The sequence below is a fragment of the Plutella xylostella genome, chromosome 10 (assembly GCF_932276165.1).
Source record: "Plutella xylostella chromosome 10, ilPluXylo3.1, whole genome shotgun sequence".
In the NCBI taxonomy this organism is placed as follows: Eukaryota; Metazoa; Arthropoda; class Insecta; order Lepidoptera; family Plutellidae; genus Plutella; species Plutella xylostella.
The window spans coordinates 7,864,747-7,889,369 of record NC_063990.1 but is presented as its reverse complement, the minus strand read 5'-3'; the positions used below and the strand labels follow the sequence as shown (position 1 = coordinate 7,889,369).

Below are 24,623 nucleotides of genomic sequence, written 5' to 3'. Positions count from 1 at the left end.
CCCAGATCGCCAATCTAGGCAATTTTTATTCTAAAAAGTCATTAAAGAAAAGTTTCTCACAATTAAGAGCTATCACACACCTTTCGGATACCTTTCTCTTACAGCCTGTATTATGTTTAAATCATACTATACAACCGAGAAACTTAACAATTTCTACTAAAGTAGAGACTAAACAACATATATAATATGGCCGCGCTGAACTACGACACAGTTTTAAAGTGACATGGAAAGCTACCACACATAATTACCTTTTATAGCTTTAAAGCACAGACCATTTAGAGTTTAGAGATACTATGAAAGATATAAACAAGTATTTTTCACTGAACTAAATTAAATGAGTAGGAAAAACCATTTTTGGGATATATTTTTTTAAGTACCTAATGGTATGATCTGAATATGTTTTGATGTTTTTAAGATTACACTGATAAAATTAAACAACACAATTATTTAAGCCACTAATATTCAATTTCATACTCACTAGTCTACATATAACATAAAATATATCACAACATAACCAACATTCCACCTTATTCCCTTACCGGGAAAGCAAGTGCAAAAGCGCCCTGCTATGCGATTCAGTAAGTAAAATTTTCCGTCGCGTCGTAGACGAAAGCGAAGATGATAGCGAAAAATTGCTTCCGATGAGGTCCTAAAGTCCTAAGGTGCAAGTTATTGGAACTACCTACACATAGAACAACGCGGACTCGGGTCGGGTGTACCCTCCTAGATGTTCAGTAAATAATTTAATCGTACGTCGCGTCGTAGCGCTAGTGTTGCAAAAAGTCGTTCGCTTTTGCTTTCGTCTCGACCAGAATTTATACATCTTACTCCGGTCCTTCAGGTGGGCCTATCTATAGTTCAGTCCTCATGGTATCCTTCATTCTGCGGTCGTCGTGCTGGAACCAGGTGGCGTAGACCCTCAGCGGCTCCGGAGACGAGTGCCGGTGGAAGGAGATAGGCCTCTCCCGACCCAGCACCTCGCGAGGGTAGTCTTGAGGACGGGCCTGGAGGGAGAAGGAAGGTTAGTACAAGCTTGGTAAACAGTAGGTAAAGTTAGTATAAACATCAGGGATGGTTCAACAACTCGCCTACAGCTAGCGTACCACCACCGGTACAGCAATTAACATTGCATAAGCAGCGTCGCTGTCAAACATCTATCAGATGCATACAAGTTAGGTTAGATTTGACAAGCCTCTGGTTAGTTACTGTAAACCACCTGGTGTCAGCCCCAGACCCATTGGAGGTTTAGCGGGAATGAAGAAGAATGTTCGGTGGTGGTTCTAAGTCGCCAGTTACCTGATGCAATGTTCGGTGTGTTCGGGTGTAAACCCGACAGGTGTCGACAGTTACCTGATGCATCAGCGGCGTGTGCGTGACAGGCACCCTTCGTCTCGCCGCGCAGGCGCCGAGCGTCATGTCGTCGGGCGCGTCGGGCGCCTGGCACGCGCACTGCGCCAGCGCCCGCGCCGCGCCCACGCTGAACACTGTGCCGCCGCCGCCGGTGATGTAGTCGTAGCCTGGTGGAGCAATGTGGTTCTTGCTTTTACTGGCTGCGGTGTAGAAACTGCAGTCTCAGAGCGCGGTTAGGTTTATCTGTCCCAGACTGTACAAAGATCTTTACGGCTACACCTCACTGGCTGATGGTTTTGGGAAAAATAAAAAAGTTTTTTTGCTGCACATTTTTTGCTATTATTCATAACTTCAACCAATTATTATCTAACAAGAGCCTCCGTCCTTTTTCTAAGTAGGATAAGAAAAGGAAATCCATAGGTACTACATGACATTGTAGGTATAGCATAACATTGTAAGTGGCCATAAAGTCTATAAAGATATTACCTTTCCCAACAGATTGCTTCTTCCCGTAGCCGTACCCGTACCGCTCTCCCAGCAGCGTGACGTCATCGCCGCCGCGGTAGCACGACAGCACCTCCGTCAGCCGCTGCACACTACAGACACACACGTGTTACACACACACACTTGCACGACATCGCAATAACTGAACGGCCGAAGCCTTTAGACACGGCTCAATCACACACTGTTTGAGCGGGGCATAGACAATAAGAGTACGCACGGACTGAGTCATTGTTCGGACGCTATTCGTACCTAGCAGAGATTTAAGCGTCGGCAATTAGTGCACTCGGATCATGCTATGGAATACTCATCTTCAGCCCGTCCACTGCAGGACAATAATGTAAGCCTCACTCAATAAACTACATAAAATGTACCCATACCCATAAAATGTAACAGCAAATCCTCAAATTTAAAGAAAATATAAACCCTAAAAGGTAGGTATTCCAATTAAATAAATGAACTTAAAAGTGCTTTTCTGGAAATAAATGCAACGTTTGCAAAAGATTGGACTCCAGTATAAATTGGAATCGACGATTTAAACCACCACGGGCGCACTTGGGCTAATTTAAAACGCGAGAAACGAGGAAACATTAAAAGAATAATAGGAAATGAGGCTGGATTTTACCATTTAATCAGACAATAAGAATGAACCCTGTTTGGACTTATAAACTTCGATTTACATGGACAAAATTTTACCAAATGAAATAGGTGTGTAACGTCTATTTGTGTAGCTATTCGAAAATCAGCTACGTAGATGTATATGTAGGTACGTATGTATTTATAAAATCGTTATTTTATTCCAATATCTATACCATATAGCGGGGTCGAACAATTTAGGAAGTCAAGGGATACTTTGGCAGGCAGTTAATAAAGTTTGGACAGATCTATTTTAATCCGGAATAAGTTGGCATGTGAGGTAAAATTTCGTGGATTTGCACCCAGCTCATAGGAATGGATGAAATCTTTGTTTAATAAAAGATCGTGGAAAGATATAAAATGAACATTGATAACCCCGATTAGAGTGGTGTAGCTAGAAAAAATAATCGAGCAATGAAAAAGTTCCAGTGATAATAATATATTGAACGACAATGACAGGTCGAACTTTTTCATTGCTCGTCAGCGAATACACAGGAGTTTTTTCTCATCAATATTTTATCTGACGGCTGAATCAAACGGACTACCCGGAACTTTATGCCTACATTGCGAAACGGGCACTTACCCTAAAATAGTGTCATCATCAGCTAGAAAGATCCAGTCTATATTTTTCATCTGCTGCGCCTGCGCAACGGCGTGCTTCAAGATGGCGACGGTCTTGGCGCAGTGGCCGCGCTTCGTGTTCGGGACACCGATGTCTATTGACGGCAGCGAGGGATCTGTGGAGATAGCAGCTTCTTACCCACTAGTACCACCTTTGTTTATAAATGGGGTGCACGAAAGGGGCATTACAGAGTTGTACCTCTTCGGGGTGTTCTTGGCCGTCAGCGGCTGACTGACTGGCGAATCCTTTCAACAAAGTCACAGGACTGGACAGGACAGGTCTTAGACCTGCTGTGGTGTTTGTGAACTAAAAGCTAAGAAGAAGAACTTTTCTTTATAAAAACTTATCAGCTTTGGCGTGAGTACTCTGAACCTTATGTGAGATACACACTCTTCGTAATACAGCAATCGCCCTGACATGTCAACAAGAGAGCAAATTTGCGATCCACCTCATAATAATAACTTTCTCTCTCACCAGCCAGTCCCAATTTATCTACTTATACATCACTACCTTTCAGTTACAAACAAGAACAGTATCTCACCAGCCTGGTCGCTGTAGAACGTGAGGTGCGTGACGTGTCTCCCCCAGGTCTTCTTGATGACGCGCGCGCGCGTACCGTGGAACCCACTCCACGTCTTCACTGCGAAGAATATACTGCTCTCTGGCACCGGCCTGCCCTGCCGATGGATCACATTCTTAGAGACTGGTTTTCTAGTTATATGGTGGTTGTCACTGAACAATCAGACAATGCATTACTGGACTGTGATATAACAGTGAAATAAAAAGGAAACTGACAACAGCTTCGTTACAGTATATCTCAATTTCGTTACGACGTGAGGTTGGTAACAATTTCCTTACAGTACCTACATCTACACCTTTGAAGGCTTATGTGGTGTTGTATACTGTTAATTATATGTACCAATATGTGTTTGTTAATAAATAAATAAATAAATAAAATAATAAATAAATCTATTCTGCATTTCAGCCTACTGGTAGGGGGATCAGAAGTTGGGAGCAGCTTATACTGTCGAACTGATAACCTAAGACCGCGCGAGCTAAAGCGTTATTATGGCGCTGGTTGTGAGATAGGAGAAGCCTGTCCAGCAGTCGAAAATTATTGACTGTTACGACTTCTACGCGATCTCCAAGATCACACTGCGGAAATGACTCAACAAGTTATTCTGAAAAACTCACACATATATCATGCGGTCTTGGATACGTGGCGCAGTGGTCGGCCGCCACGACGCAGAAGCGCAGGTCGGCCGTCAGCAGCGGGCCGGGGTCTTCAGCCGACCCGTAGACCAGTTGAGCCAGTTCAAACGCTGGGTCGATGGAGAAGTCCGCTTCTAGCTGACGTTGGCCGGATGAGATCTGGTCGTGGAGCCTGGTAGAGATAAGGAGAACACTCGTCAAACTTCATGGATAATATTGTTTAACTTAACCTTAGTGTGATTAAACATGACGGCTATACATATTAACATGGCTATAAATTTGAATATCAGTATTAGAGCTATGAAACACACATCACAGACAAATACAATAAGAGACTGCTACGTGCTAATATACCTTCCGGCTCGCGGGACTGAGAACCTTAGAGAACTAACCAGTAGTGGCTGGATGAGAAAGGCCGAGGACAGAGGCAGTGGACCTATACGGTAGTGGCTGGATGAAAAATACCTAAGACAGAGTGTTGTGCCGGTCCTTAGAAGAGGCCTATGTAAGAGGCCTATGACCAGCAGTTGACCACGGGTTGATGATATATCACACTAACCTCTGCACCAGTTCCAGCCGCATGGCGACCCCGCTGGCGAGGAGCGGGTACACGAAGCCGCCCTCCTCCTCCAGCTCGTCGTAGAACGCGAAGTGGTGCACGATGGACGGCTCCTCGTCGCTCAGCGGGTAGCCCAGCCATTGCGTGCCCTGTATGTGTCCGGGATTCGGGACTAACGGGCCTATTTCACAATTTCTGGATAATGGCTACCTGTTGCATAAAAGAGCTGCTCTCTCTGTAAAGATGTTTTAGAGACACCTTGTCTTTTATCCATTAGGTAGCCATTATCCAGACATTGTGTAACCGGTCCTAAGAGACTGATACTCTACCCTTCGGCCCGCTGGACCGACGACCTTAGACAACTAACCGGTAGTGGCTGAATGAGAAAGATCGAAGCTAGAGTGTTGTCGCACTCCTTGGAAGAGGCCTATATCCAGTCCAGCAGTTGCCTACGGGTTGATGATGTATCACACTAACCTCTGAACCAGTTCCACCCGCATGGCGCTGAATGAGCAAGACCGAAGGCAGAGTGGTGTGACGCTCCTTGAGAGAGAACCTATATCCAGCAGTGGATTATTACGGGCTGATCTTGTGTTGCACTAACCTCTGAACCAGTTCCGCCCGCATGGCGACTCCGCTGGCGAGGAGCGGGTACACGAAGCCGCCCTCCTCCTCCAGCTCGTCGTAGAACGCGAAGTGGTGCACGATGGACGGCTCCTCGTCGCTCAGCGGGTAGCCCAGCCACTGCGTGCCCTGTGTGTGCCCGGGATTCGGGACTAACACACTAAGGGCGTGTTCACAAGGTCGGCATAATGACTAGCTGTTGGATAAAAGAGCTGCTGTCTAGAGACACCTTGTCTTTTATGCATTAGGTAGCCATTATCCAGACATTGTGTAACTGGTCCTAAGAGACTGATACAATACCCTCCGGCTCGCTGCACCGAAGACCTTAGACAACTAACCGGTAAGTATAGTGGCTGTATGAGCAATGCCGAGAACAGAGTGTTGTGGCGCTCCTTGGCAGAGGCATATTATCATGTCCAGTAGAAGACGTAACCGGTAGTACCTGGATGAGCAATGCCGAGGGCAGCGTGTTGTGGCGGTCCATGGGAGAGGCCTATATACAGTCCAGCAATGTATGACTACGGGTTGATGATGTAAGTATCACACTAACCTCTGCAGCAGTCCCACCCGCATGGCGACCCCGCTGGCGAGGAGCGGGTACACGAAGCCGCCCTCCTCCTCCAGCTCGTCGTAGAACGCGAAGTGGTGCACGATGGATGGCTCCTCGTCGCTCAGCGGGTAGCCCAGCCACTGCGTGCCCTGTATTTGAACCAAATTTTGTATGAATTATGCCCTACGACAGCAAAAGCGTGCGTATTTTTTTTTTGAAAACTAGCGTTAGAGATACTAATGACGATAGAAATACTAATTGAATACCTATCAAAAACGTTCGCCTTTGTATTTCATCCAAGATTCCATCTTTCGGCTTTCGGCGGGAAAAAATATTGTATTTCATAGCTCGGCTCGGATGGTAGTGTTAGAGGTTTAGTGGGAACTTCCTTGAGCCTATTCATAACGCACAAGTTAATTAGTTGTGCTACTCAACATTGGAATATTATTTTGAGTCTCGAACATAAACATTTAACATGTAGAGTGACGAATTACTGATGAAAATTCAACGTGCATACAGGCTAATAAACATGTTCATTCTTCCTGTTAATTACCACGAAGGCATTTTCAATATTCCATCAGCAGTTTTATTTGCCGCTGGGTCTTAATTTGCTGAGCGAGCGTGTTCTGAAAGCGACATTATATTAAAATGAAAATTAACATTTTCGCTTGCAGCTGCAGTGTAATGGTCGAAATTTGTTTATTATTGGTTCCAATTCCGTTAAATATTTCTGTGTTCATTTGTATGCGGAGCGGCGACCATCTGCAATGAGCGTTCTCGCTGCGGTTGCACAAGAAACAGCAGCATGTATTTCAATTTCTGTTACCTCTACAGTATTATATGTATAAGTATATTATCTGTTCCTATACCTATTTATTATAGGATACGATATGCAAGTCATAACTTCCTAAACCATTAAGTAAACATGGAAACTTGATTAACCGACCAATTGGTCTACACTGGAACTTCAAAATGAGGTAGTCTTCGTGCTCTTTAGCAAGAGAGACATAAAGAACAAAAACATAGGTAACCCTCTTTTTGAAGGCATTAGCCATTTGCACAACAACATACATTCACCACATCCTAGCCCCCTCTTCCCTATTTCCATCCACCTTCAGGGTCAGTACCCTTTCTAATTCCCACATCTACCCTCTACCCTCAAACACTGACCTCCTGTCCATCGGCAGCCCCCAGCAAAGCCAGCAATTCCCGGCACCTCACAGCAGTGTGAGCTTCCAGGAACACCACCCAGCGCACAGGGGGTTGGCAGCGAGCCAGCAGCGGCCGCAGGAGGGGCGTCACCGTCCACGCTCCGGCGACAGGGAAGTCAGTGTGTGTCAGGTATACTGTTGGGAGACGCTGTGGAATACGGATGCGTGAGTATAATGATTTTAGTTGAAATCTTCTAGTTAGCGTGTGATGAAAGGATTAGCCAGATAGAATATAGATTTCCAGTCCACATTGCGCCAGAATTTTCCACAGCTTTATGTTAATTAATAAAGCTTGTGTGTTTACAAATAAAGAATATTCTATCTAGGTATACAATCTATCTAATCTCACCCCTTCCAGCTCCACAATCTGTTTCTGTATGTCCTCCTTGAGCCGGCTAGCCACGCTGACATGGTACGGCTCGGCTTGACTCACGATTACGAACACCACGTGAGTCGAATCTGCAACAATCAGAGAATTAAGAGAGATACTTGAGATTTGTCATCAACTTCAGAAGTGGGACGCTGAGCTGAGACACAGATAACTAAATAGTTATGGCTACGGTACGTCCAGAAAATATAATATCGTTGTTATGTATGATTGTGAAGAAACAGCTCATATGAGATGTTAAACTAACATCGTTTATTTGAAAGTCAACTGTGAAAATCAACCCATCATCCAAATTTATTGTAAAAGATAACTGCATTCACTTATCTGGTAGATCAGTTTTATACCATAAATTAAGAATAATATAATAACAAAATTATCTGTAACTAACAGCAAATTCTTGTAAAATTTCACAGTCACACGGTTCATAAATTAGTATGCACGGGAACCTAAACCAATCAACGCAGAGGCGCAGCGGCTTCCCACCAGACTATCGGGCTGCCACCACAGGATCTCATTCCGGGCGGGAGGTAATTAACTGTCAACTGTCTAACTGATGCTGTGATCAGCCAGCTACGGCTGTTAGAGATCACTGAGCGTTTGGTACTAAGTTGAAGTATTTCTACATAGGTACTTTGTGCCATAGAGGTTTTTTTTATTTGTAGGAAAATTTGGATCCGCTTGTATCCAAAAAAATATATAAATTGGGTTGGTCAGCTATATTTACATCATTACCACGATATGGTTGAAAGTAGATATTGCTGAAAAGGTCTATGAGCCGTTGCTACGATGATAGCAGATCTTATATGGATAGTTTCACTTTTAATCTTCACTTTCTTCAATATGGGACGAAATTAAATTACTGGCAGACATTATTCAGTTCTCGTGCCTTAAAGTTGTTTACTGATAAAATTCAGCCACGTATATTTTTGAAGTGTACAATAAATTACCGCTTACGTGTAGACTCAAACTAAGCCGGCACTACACGGCAGGAGACATAATTAACCTGTCAGCTGACACAAATAGCTGGCGGATAGTTTCAGGTTTCGGCTGGCAGCCCCCGCCTGGTCGGGCCCATCGGTAACCCGTCAATTTGCGGAAGGGCAGATCCTGTTTCAGATTAATAGCATTACCGTATACTCTGCTCACGGAGCTCAGAGGCGAAACTGGTAGAGTCTCAACTACACGCTATTCAACTTGTCAGAGGCATATCATAAGCATAAGTAATAGTGTGACCATCATGCAAGAAATTTCGGCACACCCCTCGACAGTAGCTCGATCTGAACTTTTTCTACGGATAATCTAATATTCAGTTCTGTCTCTATGATCAAGGAATTTGTCCTCTGCCCTAAACATGCTTCTACACAACGTGTTTTTAAAACAAAAGGGCAAATTTTGGAATCACTCTGAATGAACTAACTCAGTTAGCTAAATCCCACCAAAACCGAAAAGCGTTTACTTTTCCTATAAGCCAATAAAATAATAATCGTCCACCATTAAAGCTGCACGAATCAATATATCAGAGTGCTGAACCTGGTGGCGATGAATTATGCAAAGCCCTCACCTGAACAGCGCACATTAAAATGGCATTTGTGAACTTTATGACGGCCCCTTAGGGCGTCCGTAAGATATATTACTCAGGGACACTACCACCACTCGGCCCGGAGTCGCTAGTTTGAAGAAACTGGTGTCATGAAAATATTGCTACTTGTTAAATTCCTTTATTGCCCGTGGCACATAATTATGATACAATTCTCGAGTAAGTATAGCAAAATTTTTATTCGTAAAGTTTTAACCCGAATTAATATGGGACCAGTCGGCAAATAAGTTACTGGAGTCTAGGACTTCTATAAATTTTGCGAAATATTTGAGACATGTCGTCGTCGTCGGTCGGATCATGACTTATTATTCAACTATGTAAGTACCTACTAGTTAAGTATATAAATAAGAAGTTTTTTTTAGTTTCCCCTTAAAAGGAAAACAGTAGTACCGCAGCTGCACCCACGAAATGGAAGTGGTAATTGCACGTGAATCAGATATTCCGGCGGCATGAATAAGGAATACTGTCGAACGACCTCCGCGATAGACGAATCAAGACAAATTGTCTTGGAAATGCAATCTCATATGATGGATCTTCCGTCCCGCTTGCACTTTGCGGAATCGGTGGTTTTCGGGCGAGTTTTAGTTGGTTACGTATATTCGACGGTTAAACAGTTTACCTGGGAGTTGGAAATCAGGTCACCCAGAAATGTAATAGGCATTTCGCGATAGACATAGCGATAGACATTGCAGTGGTCAGCACCACTGACTCTTCTGCGCAGATTGGTTTAGGATATCTTCAAAAGCGTCTACTACGAAGATAGTGGAAAATCCCTTGAGGCGTTGGTATTTGTGTGTTACATACAGCCATCTACATAATATATCGAACAAAATTATAAAAAATAGGGTTGATATTGAATATCAATTAAAGTTTTTCTTCTCAATAAAATATTCTGTTTAGAGCGGGATCGAACACACGATTGAACATAAATAAATATCCATTAACACTTTTCACAGATTCGATGGGAACAGCTAGGAATGGCCGCATTTACACTTTACGAACCAATATTTTATGATCCATATTGTTATGCTGCATAGATTATACTAGATAACGGTAGTACTTGTATTAAAATTTATTACACCATATTAATTTATGTACTGTAAGGTGTTTATAAAACATCGTCATGCAAATGCACTATATTTCCATAGACGAAGTTTGATGACCAGAAGAATACTTTATTTCTGATCATAATAATGCCACAGAGCTAAAAAGCTTTACCAGCTGTTTAAAACATGTAAAACAGAGGTTTCGTCTAAAAACTGAAGCTTAAACCCTAAACCCTAGAGGGTTAGCGCCAGTTCTCTGAGTATAAAAGCGGCAGGATTCACAGATCGACGCGGATGGCACATCAATAATTCGCGGTCGCTCGTCGCACAAATGGACGGGCTGATGCTCCAGAGATTTTGAAGGTGCCCCTGTATTTATAGCGGTGCCTATATATACGTATACGGCTGCTCTAATGCTTTGGGGCGGCGCGAAACTTAGAGGTGATATTTGGGGGTTACGGATGTCGATGTGGTTAGTTATAGAGTAGGTACATGTACAATATGTATATACGTATGTGTGTAGATTTGCTCCCTTACAGATAAAGTTTTTAGAAATTGTAAAACCAATCTCAGAATGTTTGTTTTGCAAGATTGTATCTGTCTGATACCTATAAAGCTCACTTATGTCGAATATCTTATTTTCAACCGCACCCTCACAATTTCCAAAGGCGACATTTTCTCACCAAAAGACAGAAATGTCGTATTTCCTAATAATAGCAAAATGGTGGTTCCCCAGAAGATGCGATCTCGTTACCAGGCAAAGAGCTGTGAGGGAGACACGATAACTTCCTATCAAATATCGCGACTGACGGGCTCCGGCTTCAAGCACGATGGAGCTGAATCCATACATAGGAGGGTTTATAAGGTATTCTCTACTCAAATGGAAATAGCCACAGGAATTAAGAGAAAATAGATAATCAAGGTGACATGAATATATAGCTCATAATCAATTAACACGTACGTACCTAATACTCATAATTGAGGGAAAGGGTGGCTAGAAATAATGCCTCTATGCTTCGATCATATATACCCCCTCTATGAAACTTGTTTGGGGCCTGGTCACATCAGTTTTACACATGAGCATTGAGCATGTCTTATTAAGCAGAGTTTGAGCATGGAACGCAGCGTTGTGACAGCCCCAATTGTCGTTGAGTATAACTTAACTTTACAGTCAAATCAAAAACTAGTAGTAGACCACTGACAAATCGCATCATAGGTCTGTATGCATTACCTACGTAACACCATTACACACAAGACGAGCTGCTCAATGGCCATGCACTGAGAGTCGGGGCGGAAATCCCACAGGAACTGTGCATAGCTCAGGCTCCACCTGGCAGAGCCTTGCTGCTGAAATATTCAGGTTCTGAGCATCAGGCTGCGTTGTAGCACGTAGCAGCACATTTACCCAGGTGAAAAAACAATGAACAGATACATACATCCGACCGAATGGCGTAGTGGTTAGACCCTGACTACTTACCCGGGTTCGATTCCCGGCTGGGGCAGATGTTTGTTTAAACACAGATATTTGTTCTCGGGTCTTGGATGTGCCCGTAAAATGGCAATAGGCCCGCCCCCTATTACATTGGGACTAACATAACACTCTGGCGAAAAGTGGGTGCAGCAATGCACCTCTGCCTACCCCGCAAGGGAGTACATTAGTACAAGGCGTGAGTGCGTGTGTGTGTTGTTGTGAGATACATACATAACCATAAAATAAATATTACAAAACGGATTTCAACAGTTTGAGAGTTGACTACTCGTATGTATTTTAAAACATTTTGTTTTAGGGGTGAAACTTAAATCGGTAACAGATTGGATAGTTTACAGTTTATTAATATTCAGACTAACTTTCAGACATCGGAGAGCGTCAGAAAAATACGATGCTAAAAATAATGCAAAATGAAAGGTTAAAAGCTTAACTCGAAGAGAAGAAACTAATACAATACAATACAATACAATAATCTTTATTTGCACACCATAAAAAAACTTAAATCTAACTTAAATAACAGAGATGCACAAATGGCGGTCTTATCGCTAAAAGCGATCTCTTCCAGACAACCGTTGTAAGAAAAGAACTAAACATAGAAAAGGGCATTTACAAGGTGTATTTACAAATTATATTTTAAAAAAGAAAAATACATATCCAAATAACATTGATACTTACTAACTATTATTAATTAAATACTCATATAAATACATACAATAAATACATAAATAAATAAATATATAATATATATATTATATACATATATAGTATGGATAAATATACAATATACCTATATCAGCTCAAAGTACGCTTAATACAACAAAAAATATATTAGATAAATAGAATTTAACATAGATTAATAAAATAATATATTTATTCTTGAAGATAATGGTTTTTTACCATGCGTTTGAAAGATGCAGGCGATGGGGCTTGCCTTATGTTCAAGGGGAGAGCGTTCCAAAGATGGATGGCTTGGACAGTAAAAGAGTTTGAGTAAAAACTAGTTGTATGGGACGGAATATTTATTCGCAGGTTTTCATTGGAACGCAGATTTCTATTGTGAGTCGTGAAACGAAACTCAAAACGTTCCTTAAGATATGCAGGTGAAGATGGGTTAAACAGTATCGAATAAAGCAGAGAGAGAATATGGGTATTCCGGCGAAGGCGAATAGGGAGCCACTTGAGTTTGCGACGAAATTCAGAAACATGGTCATATTTGCGCAAACCATATATGAACCGAATGCAGAAGTTTTGTAGTCTCTCAAGTTTATTGAGTTGCTCCTCGGTTAAATCAATATAGCAACTGTCGGCATAATCAAGAATAGGGAGAAGGAGAGATTGTGCGAGCGCAATTTTGGTGGCTGTTGGGAGAAAGTTCCGCAGTCTGCGAAGACACGCTGCCGAAGCAAACACCTTCCGACTAACCTCTCCAACCTGAGCCGTCCACGTCATACAACTATCAATGATGATGCCTAGATTTTTAACTTTCTGACTGAACTGGATCCGAACACCATCAAATAAGACCGCTGGAAGTTGTTCATAATCAAGTTTCGATACTAGCCGGGGGCTCCCGAGTATAATTACTTGAGTTTTCGATGGATTCACCCTTAACCCATAGTTATTGCTCCATTCCGAGATTCGGTCCAGATCATTATTTGTATCATAAATAACTCTATGCAGTTCAGACGGGGAAGTATGTGTGTAAATTTGAAGATCATCTGCATAAAGGTGGTAGGAGGAAGTTAATTCATTGGAAATACTATTTATGAAAATGGCAAATAAAAGAGGAGATAGCACGCCACCTTGCGGGACGCCTGCCAGGGTATTGCACCACTGTGAGTCAGAGTTCTCAATACGAACTCGTTGCCGGCGTCCGTGCAAGTAACTACGAAACCAGTCAATAACTGTTGGAGATACGTTAAGAGATCGCAACACTCCGAGGAGGATATCAAAATCTACTGCATTGAATGCGTTACTAAAGTCAAGTAGTGACAGAATAGTTAGCTGACCGTTCTCCATGCCCAAGCGAATATCGTCAGTGATTTTGATGAGTGCCGTGACGGTACTGTGTCCAGGACGGAACCCAGATTGGTACTGGTTCATGAGGTTATTTTGGACAAGAAAATCACTGAGCTGCTTATGTACCAGGCGTTCCATTACTTTGGACAGGAAAGGGAGGATAGAAATAGGACGGTAGTCGGATAAGGTAGGATTTGGTTTTTTGGGTAAGGGTATAATCTGAGCTTCCTTCCAGGCGGTTGGAAATGTGCTTGAGGAGATTGAGGAGTTAAGGATGTGGGTTATGACTGGTAGGATTATATCAAGTATGGGGAGGATCATTTTGCGACTTATACTGTCACTACCGACTGCATTCCCTTTCGTGCACTTTCATAACTAAGTTTTCTTAACTGGTTAAGAAAAACCCTTTTTTATTATTGTTTTCACAACTGGTTTTTAAACTAGAATACGAAATGTTCATTCATAACTGACAATCACAAATAGTTAAGAAAAGAATAATTATGATTATGGTTTTATAACTAGGTACAGTCAGCATTGACAATCACAAATAGTTAAGAAACTAATAATTATGATTATGTTTTTATAACTAGCTACAGTCAGCATTAACATTTTTCCTTTAACCTTAAATCAAACACAAAATGTAATTTAGGTAAATTAACTTTTACTTAATATTTAAATGGTGCAATAATTTCTAAACAATGTCCAACAGTGATAGACTTATTTGTTAAAAGATGTATGGTATCCGCAATTTCTTGATCAATCTCTTGGTAATTTTTGTTCGATGTGTTTTTGTTTGTTTTGAGCGACATTGAAATTTTTGTTTCTTTAATAAGAACATTTAGAATTGTTGGTAGCGATGGTTTTTGGCGTCCAACCATTCTATTAAGTCTGGCGTGCCAGCCTTCTAGATTGTTGGTGGTCCGAATTTAATTTTATGGTACTGACGGCCGTCGTATAGTAGTTTCTCGCGATCCCTTTTTGTCGTTATGAACTCCATGATGGGCTTAGAAAGTGACATATTTTATCACTTAAGTTTTCGGTTGTTATATATTTTATAAAATTTACACTCAATTGCAATAGAAAACTAAATAATACTAAAATGACAATGTCAATGTCATGCATGCCTTTGCAGTTTTCATAGATAATAATTTATTGAGATAAGAACCTCATCCGTTTTCTGCATGCAATACTCTCAATAAAAACTTTTTAAGAATCCAAATGCCAATGAATGGAATGAATGGCAGAGGAGGCGGCGGAAGAGGAGGAGGTGGCGGCGAAGAACGAGCCCGACGCGATGGGCGATGATTTGGATGCAACTGTCATCTACTTTGAATACGACATTGTGTCCGAATCATCGGACACCATTATTATAGAGTCAGGCAATTAAAATGCGACTATTATACCGATATGAATTTTCATTTTGTGTTTGATTTAAGGTTAAAGGAAAAATGTTAATGCTGACTGTAGCTAGTTATAAAAACATAATCATAATTATTAGTTTCTTAACTATTTGTGATTGTCAATGCTGACTGTACCTAGTTATAAAACCATAATCATAATTATTCTTTTCTTAACTATTTGTGATTGTCAGTTATGAATGAACATTTCGTATTCTTGTTTAAAAACTAGTTGTGAAAACAATAATAAAAAAGGGTTTTTCTTAACCAGTTAAGAAAACTTAGTTATGAAAGTGCACGAAAGGCTGCATTCGAGGTGATTGTAAGAATGCTTTTCTTAACGTCACAATCAGTTACTTGACTTAAATTGAAAGGAAGAAAGTCAGGAGTTGGTATTGAGGAAAGATGATTAAGGGTTCTTAGCTTGGTAGTACTATCCATGGCTGAAACAGATGTGAAGTGTCGATTGAGACTATCCAAGTCTAAGTCTTGAGGGATTGAGTCAGAACGTGATTTACCAACTCCCAGTGACCTCAGGAAATTCCAAACTTTAGCTGGGTCTCCGTTCTGAACGGATTCATGGATATGGCGTCGCTGTTCATCTCTACACACCCTATTGCAGTGATTTCGCAATTCTATATACTTCCTTTTATTTTGGTTGGAGGCTTTAATCTTGTACCGGGATTTGGCTGCTGCTTTCTGGTTAAGGAGACATTTTATATCTTCAGATAGCCAGGGCGCCGGTTGATGTTTCATCTTAACAGATCTTATAGGTGCATGAACATCGTACAGCTCAGTAAGGAGAGAGTTAAAGACTGAAATCTGCTCGTCAACAGTGCCAGCATTTAGAACAGTATCCCAATTGACACACTGTGCATCACTGCGCAGGTTGTGTTCAATCATAGCACCAAAATTACGTTGCAGAAGGGTTCTTGATTTGGCCTTAGGGGGGCGTATTTTATAGGAAATAAATAAAAGATCATGGTATGAGAAATCATCAGCCCCGCACTGGCCATGTTTCACAACATGATCTGGAGAAGTGACTAGTGATAAATCTAACAAGGAAGGGACACAATTTGGAGAATGGTGTGTAGCACCTGAAGGTAAAATTGACATGTTGTTAGCCTTTACTATGGAAGTTAGGGAAGAAGATCGAGTATCGTTCTTAAGAAGGCAAGTGTTGAAATCCCCCATGATAATGGTGTGTTTATACTTTGGAACAAAGTCTTCTAGGAGATTTTCAAAGGTCTGATGTTATTTACAGACGATGAGTGGCTGTAATAAACGCCCAGCAAAACCTTGGTGTGCGATAAGCTAATTTCGACCAGTAAGTGTTCACCAGCATTGGCTGGCGGCGGCTGAGATGACAAAGTTACCATGCTGAAAGGAATTTGGGAACGTAAGTAAATTGGTGGTGTTACAGTTCGTTTGGAGTTAATTATTATAGGAATTTAATTATGATAATATAAGAGGGTGTATGTGGGGGTTAGGGGTGTCAATTTGTGGTGACATAAATGAGATACCCCTGTATAACACACATGTAATGGGTAATTTAGCAGTAATTAATTCGAAGGTAATGACGCTCCGTGGGTTTAAACGGTAATTACAGTAAGGGATGTACATATAAGTTTTGGGAATATTTTGTTTGAAATGGATTATTGTACTTTACTTGCATGCATATTGCATTTAATGTTTTGATTGATTTATACTTACAGTGCAGTATCGTGGCTTAGAAATGAGAAAATGCTTAGTTACCGTAAAGAATAATGTTTGAAACATGTAATGCTAGGTAGGTACTTATATATATCACCATACCATCAACTTACATATCTATCTACCACAGTGTTTAGACAGTAGGTATGATATAATATAACTTATTATATTACTCACTGCGGCTTCAACATAAACTAAGGCAATAAATTCTAAAATATCACAGCAATTTCAGGAAAGTTACGATTGCAACCAAAAGAAACATTAAATGGAACTCAATCCTACATCAGGACATTAATCTAGAACGAAGAATTTTAGAACTGCAGCACCACAAAGTTAATCCTAGGGCGGAAAAAATGGAACTGCCACGTACAGTCGTCGAAATATAATAGGCCCGTTTGGACACCTACACAAATTTGCTATTTACTCTTGATTTACTTGATGAAATACATAAAAAGACACATAATCTGGCTTATTATTTAACGGCTGAAAGAACTTTTAAAGCACAAAAAATTACATATTGTTTAGATGTTTTATGATTTCGGTTTGACACCAGCTGTCATCTGGCCTCTTATATTTCGACGACTGTAGTCAGTCTATTTACGAATAAGCTCGGACGGCGCGGCTTCATACTATCGCTATCTCTTGTAAGACTTCATGAGAAACATATTGAACGCATCACCGTTTCGAGACAGACTGGAATTTTACCTTCGCACGTTAGTTTAAAAATATTATGCAAATTTCATAATATGGGACCAACTTTAAAACACGAAAAAAGACAGCTGTTTACATGAAATACGACATACATCAATTTGATCTTAAATTAAAATATATGTAGATAGTGGCGCCCTCGGTCTACTCGTGTGTTTTATTTGCAAACTGTACTTACTGGTCCCAGAAATCTTAGAAAATCGCTCCTTGAATCGAGAAAACTTCGAAAGCCTTCCGCTTATCAGATTCCAGTTTGAAGTTTAGACCGTAAAAGAGCTGCACGGGCCATGCCGACTGGCGGCGTCCTGAATGGCCTTTTTAATTTATACAGGGTGAGTCTTTCGTAGGTGTGCATATCCGTAGTGTGGATATACAAGTATGGTACTGAGCTCTTAATCCTGAACAACTTTTGTTTTATAGGATGATTATTTCGTAGGTACATATCCGGAAGGTATGTACCTACGAAATAATCATCCTGTATATGTACTGGGTGCTGCGCTACTAGGGAGACCCTACTTCTGTCCAGCAGTGGACGATTATAGGCTGATGATGATGATGAGGATGATAAAGGCAGGTGGGGCAGCCACCAAACTGATTATAATAGTTCCCGGTACCTGTTGTGTAGGTTTTCTACTCGTACATCCTCATATACTTAATATTCTGAAAATTAAACTTCTGTTAAGTCTGCATTAATTGTTTTACATTCAAAGATTGTGAAACGTAATTCAATATGTTTACTAAAACTTATCACTTTTCAGCAGACATGTAGCTTACGGTCTATAAATTATTCTGCGACTTTGTTAAACAGGGCATTAAACTGTATCAGTTGTTTACTAGTTAAGTATGTAATATGTATGTGATATAAACTTAATTATTATTTAAAGAAGAATGTAAAGCACTAAAGCACAAAATTAAAATGAATGAGTCTGCAAATAAGCTCCATCTCCCTGTCGTAGATAATATGAAAATAATACACAATTTGTTTACCCGTTAGGTTAAACGTTAGGTTAAAATATGTAGCAAAATACAGTTGAATATTTTTAATGTCTGCATTTGTAATTATGTAAAAACACCGGTTATTTAAACATACAAATAGAACCTATCAACGAAGTTCAGTTAAAATCATGGATATAATCAGATTTCTAGAGGTATATAGCCCTTTACTCCAATATCTATTTATCTGTCAATATCAACCCTTCAGGTAAAGTAAATTGCTATACAAAACAGCCCAATCGAAAAATACCTGCCAATTTTAAGCACGGTACTAAACAAGCAGCAGCCTACAACCCATAATTTCAGAACTATAAACCAGGCATTAAGCAGCACATCAATATACAATGAGGAAAAGAAGTGGTGGCTTATGTGGTCTATATGTCCTCAGCAGGTTGACGATTGAGAACTAATGATTAAGACCACTGGTGAATCTTGTAGTGATCAATGCTGACCAATCAGATAACATAGTGTTGAGTTAATTTTGTCAGAAAGACAAAAAATGTGAAGTACCTAACTACCTATGTGTAGTGTGAGTGACTTTTACTTGTCCCGAACAGGCATAACAAGTTATAAACATGGCAACTAAACTTTTCATTTCATTTAATGATACTTCACTAACTACCCACACATATTTCAAGTTTTCAGACTTTCATCACCTTGCGAACTGAGGGGTTACTCTACACTGACATAAAACGAACGAATGAGAGGCCGTCATGCGATCGATACGTTTAATATATTGATAAAGAGTCGTGGTGAACGCAGTAGCGCTCCGAAACGAAGCTAGATTGACCTTCCAGAAACTTTCGTGTTGTTGCCGGGACCGTGTTTCGGAAAATGAGTTTTTTTTTCACGAATTTCGTCGTTAAAATATGCGAGACGGTGAGGCAGGAGCTCGTAAGTTAGAAGTTCTGTTCTTTTTATATCAGAGTTTTAGGGATCCTCTGATAAAGGATCGGTAGAAACCACTTCATACACCGATCTGAAAGACGAAAACCACTTCATGGACTTAAGAAATATGTACCATAACATAAGTAGGTACATTCTAAGCCAGTGTTTTTCAACCTGTGGGTCGCGACCCCCTGGGGGGTCGCGAAGCTTCTGTAGGGGGGTCGCCAAAGGGTGAACTGGGTAATTTATATAGTAAAAAAACAATAAAGACAATTAGTATTAAGAAAGACTCTTACTTTAAAAATACTTTTACTAAAAAAAATCTTAAATGCGAAGGTTGAGCTTGTTATTTATAAATAAAAATTATCCCATCGTGTATCTGTTTCAGTACAATAGACCACATCCACACAGTAAGGCAGATTATACAGAAGACCGAAGAGTATAATCAGCATCTGTATCTAGCCTATGTGGACTATGAAAACTCCTTCAACTCCATCGAAACATGGGCAATTTCGGAAGCGTTGCAGAGATTTCAAATCGACTGGCGCTATATCGAGATGTTAGGAGTCTGTACGATACCGCTGGACATGGCATACATATAAATGGCGAGTACATGTAACACCTCTGCTTAGCGGACGACATCGTTATTATGGCAGAATCTCTGCAGGAACGCAGCTGGATGATGGAAGTGGCCTAAATTCCGGTTCCTAACGTGTAGCCCTCGGGGTATAAACTTGGACAAAACGAAATTCATGCTCATCAATGCTTACATTGAACCGGAGCCGGTGATCGTTGGTGAGGCAACAATCGAAATCGTGCAAGAATATGTCTACCTCGGGCAGACTATTCGGCAAGGCAGAAGCAACTTCGACATTCGGGAAATTTCGTCAGCACATATTCTCCTTGGCCATCCCTCAGAGCCTGAAGACTAAATATTTCAACCAGTGCGTCCTGCCAGAGATGACGTATGGTGCAGAGACGTAAGCACTGACGGTAGGACTAGTCCACCGATTTAAAGTCACTCAGCGTGCTATGGAGAGAGCTATGCTTGGGATTTCTCTGATAAATCGTATCAGAAATGAGGTTTTCCGTCAGTCGGAGGTCGGAGGATTAAGATTACCGACATAGCTGTCAAAATATGCAAGCTGAAGTGATAGTGTGCTGGTCATATCTGCCGAAGAACCGATAACCGCTGGGGTAAACGAGTTCTCGAGTAGAGACCACGAATAGACAAACGTAGCGTGGGAGGCCTTCCTGCCTGGTTCAAAGACGACGACCACAAGTTTTTTTTTTGTAAAGAAAGGTATTTTGTCTTTTTCATTTTCATTTCACCCTTGAAAACTTTTATTCAAGATATTTAAATGCTCAAAAAAGTCAGAAAGAAAAAGGTAATTTTGAAAAAGAAATTCCGAGTCGCAATGGCATTAGACTTATGTACCTACATGGCCACACGTATCCGATGTGTGTAATTGTAAAATAAAGTGTTTTTAAATCCGATAAGTATGTACTACTTCGAATCCTAATCATGGGAATGAATATTGGGAATACTGTAACATACACATACATATACGACTATGATAAAAAACCGAAAGGGTCTAGGGGGTCGCGAAATATTTTTTTTTATACCAGGGGGGTCGCATCATGAAAAAGGTTGAAAAACACTGTTCTAAGCAATACGTAAAGAGCAAAAATATATAATATTTTAATTGCTCTTTATGTTTCCAAAGCTTTTCTTTTACAGGTATAATTTTTATTTATGAGTAAAACTACTGAAGCTATGCATGTAGCCGAAATACTTTACAATATCATCTAAGAAATATATCAAGAACCTGCAGAACCTTTCCACTAAAAACTCTAAGCACGGATGCACCGATTTTTTTATTTAGTAATTTTCACGTAAAACTGAAAACTGGCAGCGATCGTGAGAACCGGCGCACGTGACCTGACACCCGGCATGAGTGGGAGTCTTAAACAAGACCGTCATTTACCTGATACCGGATAGGAAATAAACTTTAAAAATATAAAAAGCCACTACCGGTGTAACAACAAGATCCACTATATCAAAGCCAAAACTCCTTAGAAACTATTTCAAATGCATAGAATGGCGTATAGAACAATGCGGGCTCGGGTAATGCCGGCACAAATAGTCACAATTTGTTAAACATTTAATTTCAATTTAGTCACAATTTTTTTAAACATATTATTATAATTTAAACACAGTATTTGTTTTTTTAGTTGGTAATATTCCGGTGTCATTAAGTTAGCTAGCCTTTTCCGTTTAAGAGTAAGTTGGTGCGATGTCACTGTAAGTGTATTATGGAATCGGATACAGAACAACAAATATTTAACTGAGCTTTAAAAATAGGAATTCTCTCAAAATCCAATCCTATCGTTGCACCGCGGTGACAAAGATGTAATATTTTCTGAGATGTCAAATTTATAACTCCGTTCCTCAGTCGGGGTAAAAAATCTCACACACAAAAGTATCTAATGAAACATTACATGATGGATGTTAGAAGTAATGTACCTGTGGGATAAAAAGAGTAATCCATCGTTTTATTACAAGGAAAACGCATTTTCTTTTAAACAACTTCGAAACTTTTTGATGATAATTACGAGATTACGTAGATGGCTTCCGTCATAGAACCATCTCGTTGGAAAGAAGTAGGTAATTTACATTGTGGTCGCATTTTTATAGACTACGGAATATAGAAACTTACGCAAAAATAGTAACTACCTTGAGCCTAATAAGTAATCTGTAAAAAAACAAATGTGCCAACATAGCAAATTGGTCATTAAAGAATCGATTTTAACCAAGTTTTAAACGTATCACTTGCCCGAGACTTGGGTGGTGAAAATTAAAATGTTAGAGAGGAATGCAAGTAAGTGACATTACCGTAAACACCATCATCATCAGTTTTTACCAGTCAGGTAAGTACATAAAAATAAGCTGACATAACGAATATGAAACTCGCGTAGCTCCCAAAACCGAGTGGCCCCTATATTCTATTACAGCAGGCTTATCACGTAGGACCGTAAAGACGTAACGCGCGTCTGTAATTAATTAAATAAATAAACAAAGCCCCGGTCGGGTCGGCTACGATTATTTGCAGCGTCGGCCCTGTGAGTTGAATCGTAATCGGACTCCGGATCGGGTTTTGTGACTCTATCGGTTATTCGGATCGGATTGATTTATTATTAGGGACGGCACATCTTTGCCTTGTTGGCTCAATATGTTGACGCGGCTGATTTAATGCTTGTCTTCGTAGTAATTGAGTAAGTAACTGTTGTTTAATCTGTTGTTTCGGTGTTGTACCAACTGGGGCCGTTATTTATTAAACGTTCTAATTACGTATATGCCAATTATAAAGTTTTACTTGGTTACTGAGAGACAAATACATAAAACATAACTAAGCGCATTTTTTTACAATCTAACAACACAAAATAAAGCATACAGATTTATGAAGTCATGTGAAGTGACAAATTCAATTGATTTGAAGCGAAGTGCGTTCAAGTGGGTGCTGTTAAAGACGCTCCATTTATTTGAACTTCGAACCGTTAAAGATGGCGGACGCGTTCGTGTGGAAAACGTTCAAATCTGCTGGATTCAGGATTTATATTTTGTTTCAGATCTGCTCAATATTTTATTTGCCAAATGGTAAAATACTCGTAGGTAGATACGTATGTGGAATGCTAAGTAGGTACATTAGATTGGGATCCTACCGTGATTAAAGTAGGTCACACAGATACCGGACTATGTGCGGTCGCCATAACAAAACTTTACTTACAGTAAAGGTAGGAAAAAGAAGGCTAAAATAGGCTTATCCATACATTATACAATATTCACAGGGGAACTGCGATATGAAAGATAAATAGGTATATCGATTATTATCACCTCGGAGCTCTTTGTGGGGGACCACTGATATGGTGACAAAAAAATTACTCTGGCAAAGTGCAATCAATCCACTCGTCTGCACTGCATACCTACTATTAAAAGTAATTATAGGTACTTCCTAATAATTATTAGTATTTAAAAGTAGAACTTAGTTCCTGAAGGAGGCCTACACCTTTGAGGTTGAAAATGGCTAAGAAGAAAAGTAGTTCAGATTGCATTTCCATTCAAATACTGATCTAACTAATAATTATTACTAAATCGAATCATTAATTATAACTACTTAAGTACACAACTATTAAAATTAGTTTTAGAGCTTGAGTAAAATTGCAAAAACATCTGCTTATTCAACCTATAGTAATAACGAAGAGAGACTTGATTACCTACCGACAATAATTTAATTTGAAATTTTTAAATAGATATTCTATAATAAATGGACACAATGTATAATGTAGAAGTTGCAAGTTGAACCTATACATTAAGTTACCTAAGAACTATCAAACTTACCCAAAGTTGAAGCAATCACTAAACAAACTTGTAGTAGCACCACTGTTGTTAAAGCTGAAACAAATATTATGATGTATTTTACTATTAACGGTAAAAATATAAACATTACCTAGTCATTGGTAGGTACACAGTTAGAGATATATAAAAACTCAAATAGATTATAAAATAAAATTATTATGTTAAACTGCTGGGTCAGTATCAATAATCATTATCATGTCGGAAACTGCCAGTCTAAAACCAGCGACGATTCTGATAAATAACTAAGTATTCGGAATTTTAAATAATTATAATGGGATACATAAAAACCGTGGTATCAAATAGGGATGCTAATGGGAGCCAGCCACACAACCCCTTCATTCATAATTTTGCTCGAACATAAAAAAGAAAATTTTCAAACTTGGAATTCTGATTACCTCGCGCGATCATTTTGGCGCGAACTCACGACGGGAGGGCGCGCGCCTTCCCCGCTGTGTGATACGCAACTGACGGAAAACCGGAAATTGCTAACAGACCTTCCTTTGAAGAACCTTATCGGAAAATTGGGAAAACTTTTTCACGAGCCATTCAAAAGCTGCCAGCTACTTTGTCTGTCTTTGTGGTATTCTTAGATCATTGTAAACAAAATACTGGAGCGGGTGACTTAACAATCTGATAATAAATAAGTTGTACAAAATATGAAGACATATTTAAAAGTCTGTTTTCTTGTTTATTTTATATGTAAGTA

The 24,623-nt window shown here is 40.0% G+C and overlaps 1 protein-coding gene across 1 annotated transcript; it reads right to left on the bottom strand.

The window, feature by feature from the left end:
• Nucleotides 1–287: 287 nt before the first annotated feature.
• On the bottom strand, nt 288–24,623 carry LOC105380935 (beta-1,3-glucosyltransferase). The gene is made up of 11 exons (XM_048623573.1): nt 24,313–24,623; nt 23,900–23,953; nt 7,615–7,724; nt 7,225–7,413; nt 4,881–5,029; nt 4,304–4,493; nt 3,651–3,786; nt 3,071–3,224; nt 1,837–1,946; nt 1,351–1,517; nt 288–1,004 (listed from the first exon to the last, which is right to left on the bottom strand). Exons 1-11 carry the CDS (start codon nt 24,323–24,325, stop codon nt 852–854), a joined length of 1,425 nt encoding a protein of 474 aa, XP_048479530.1. The 5' UTR covers nt 24,326–24,623; the 3' UTR covers nt 288–851.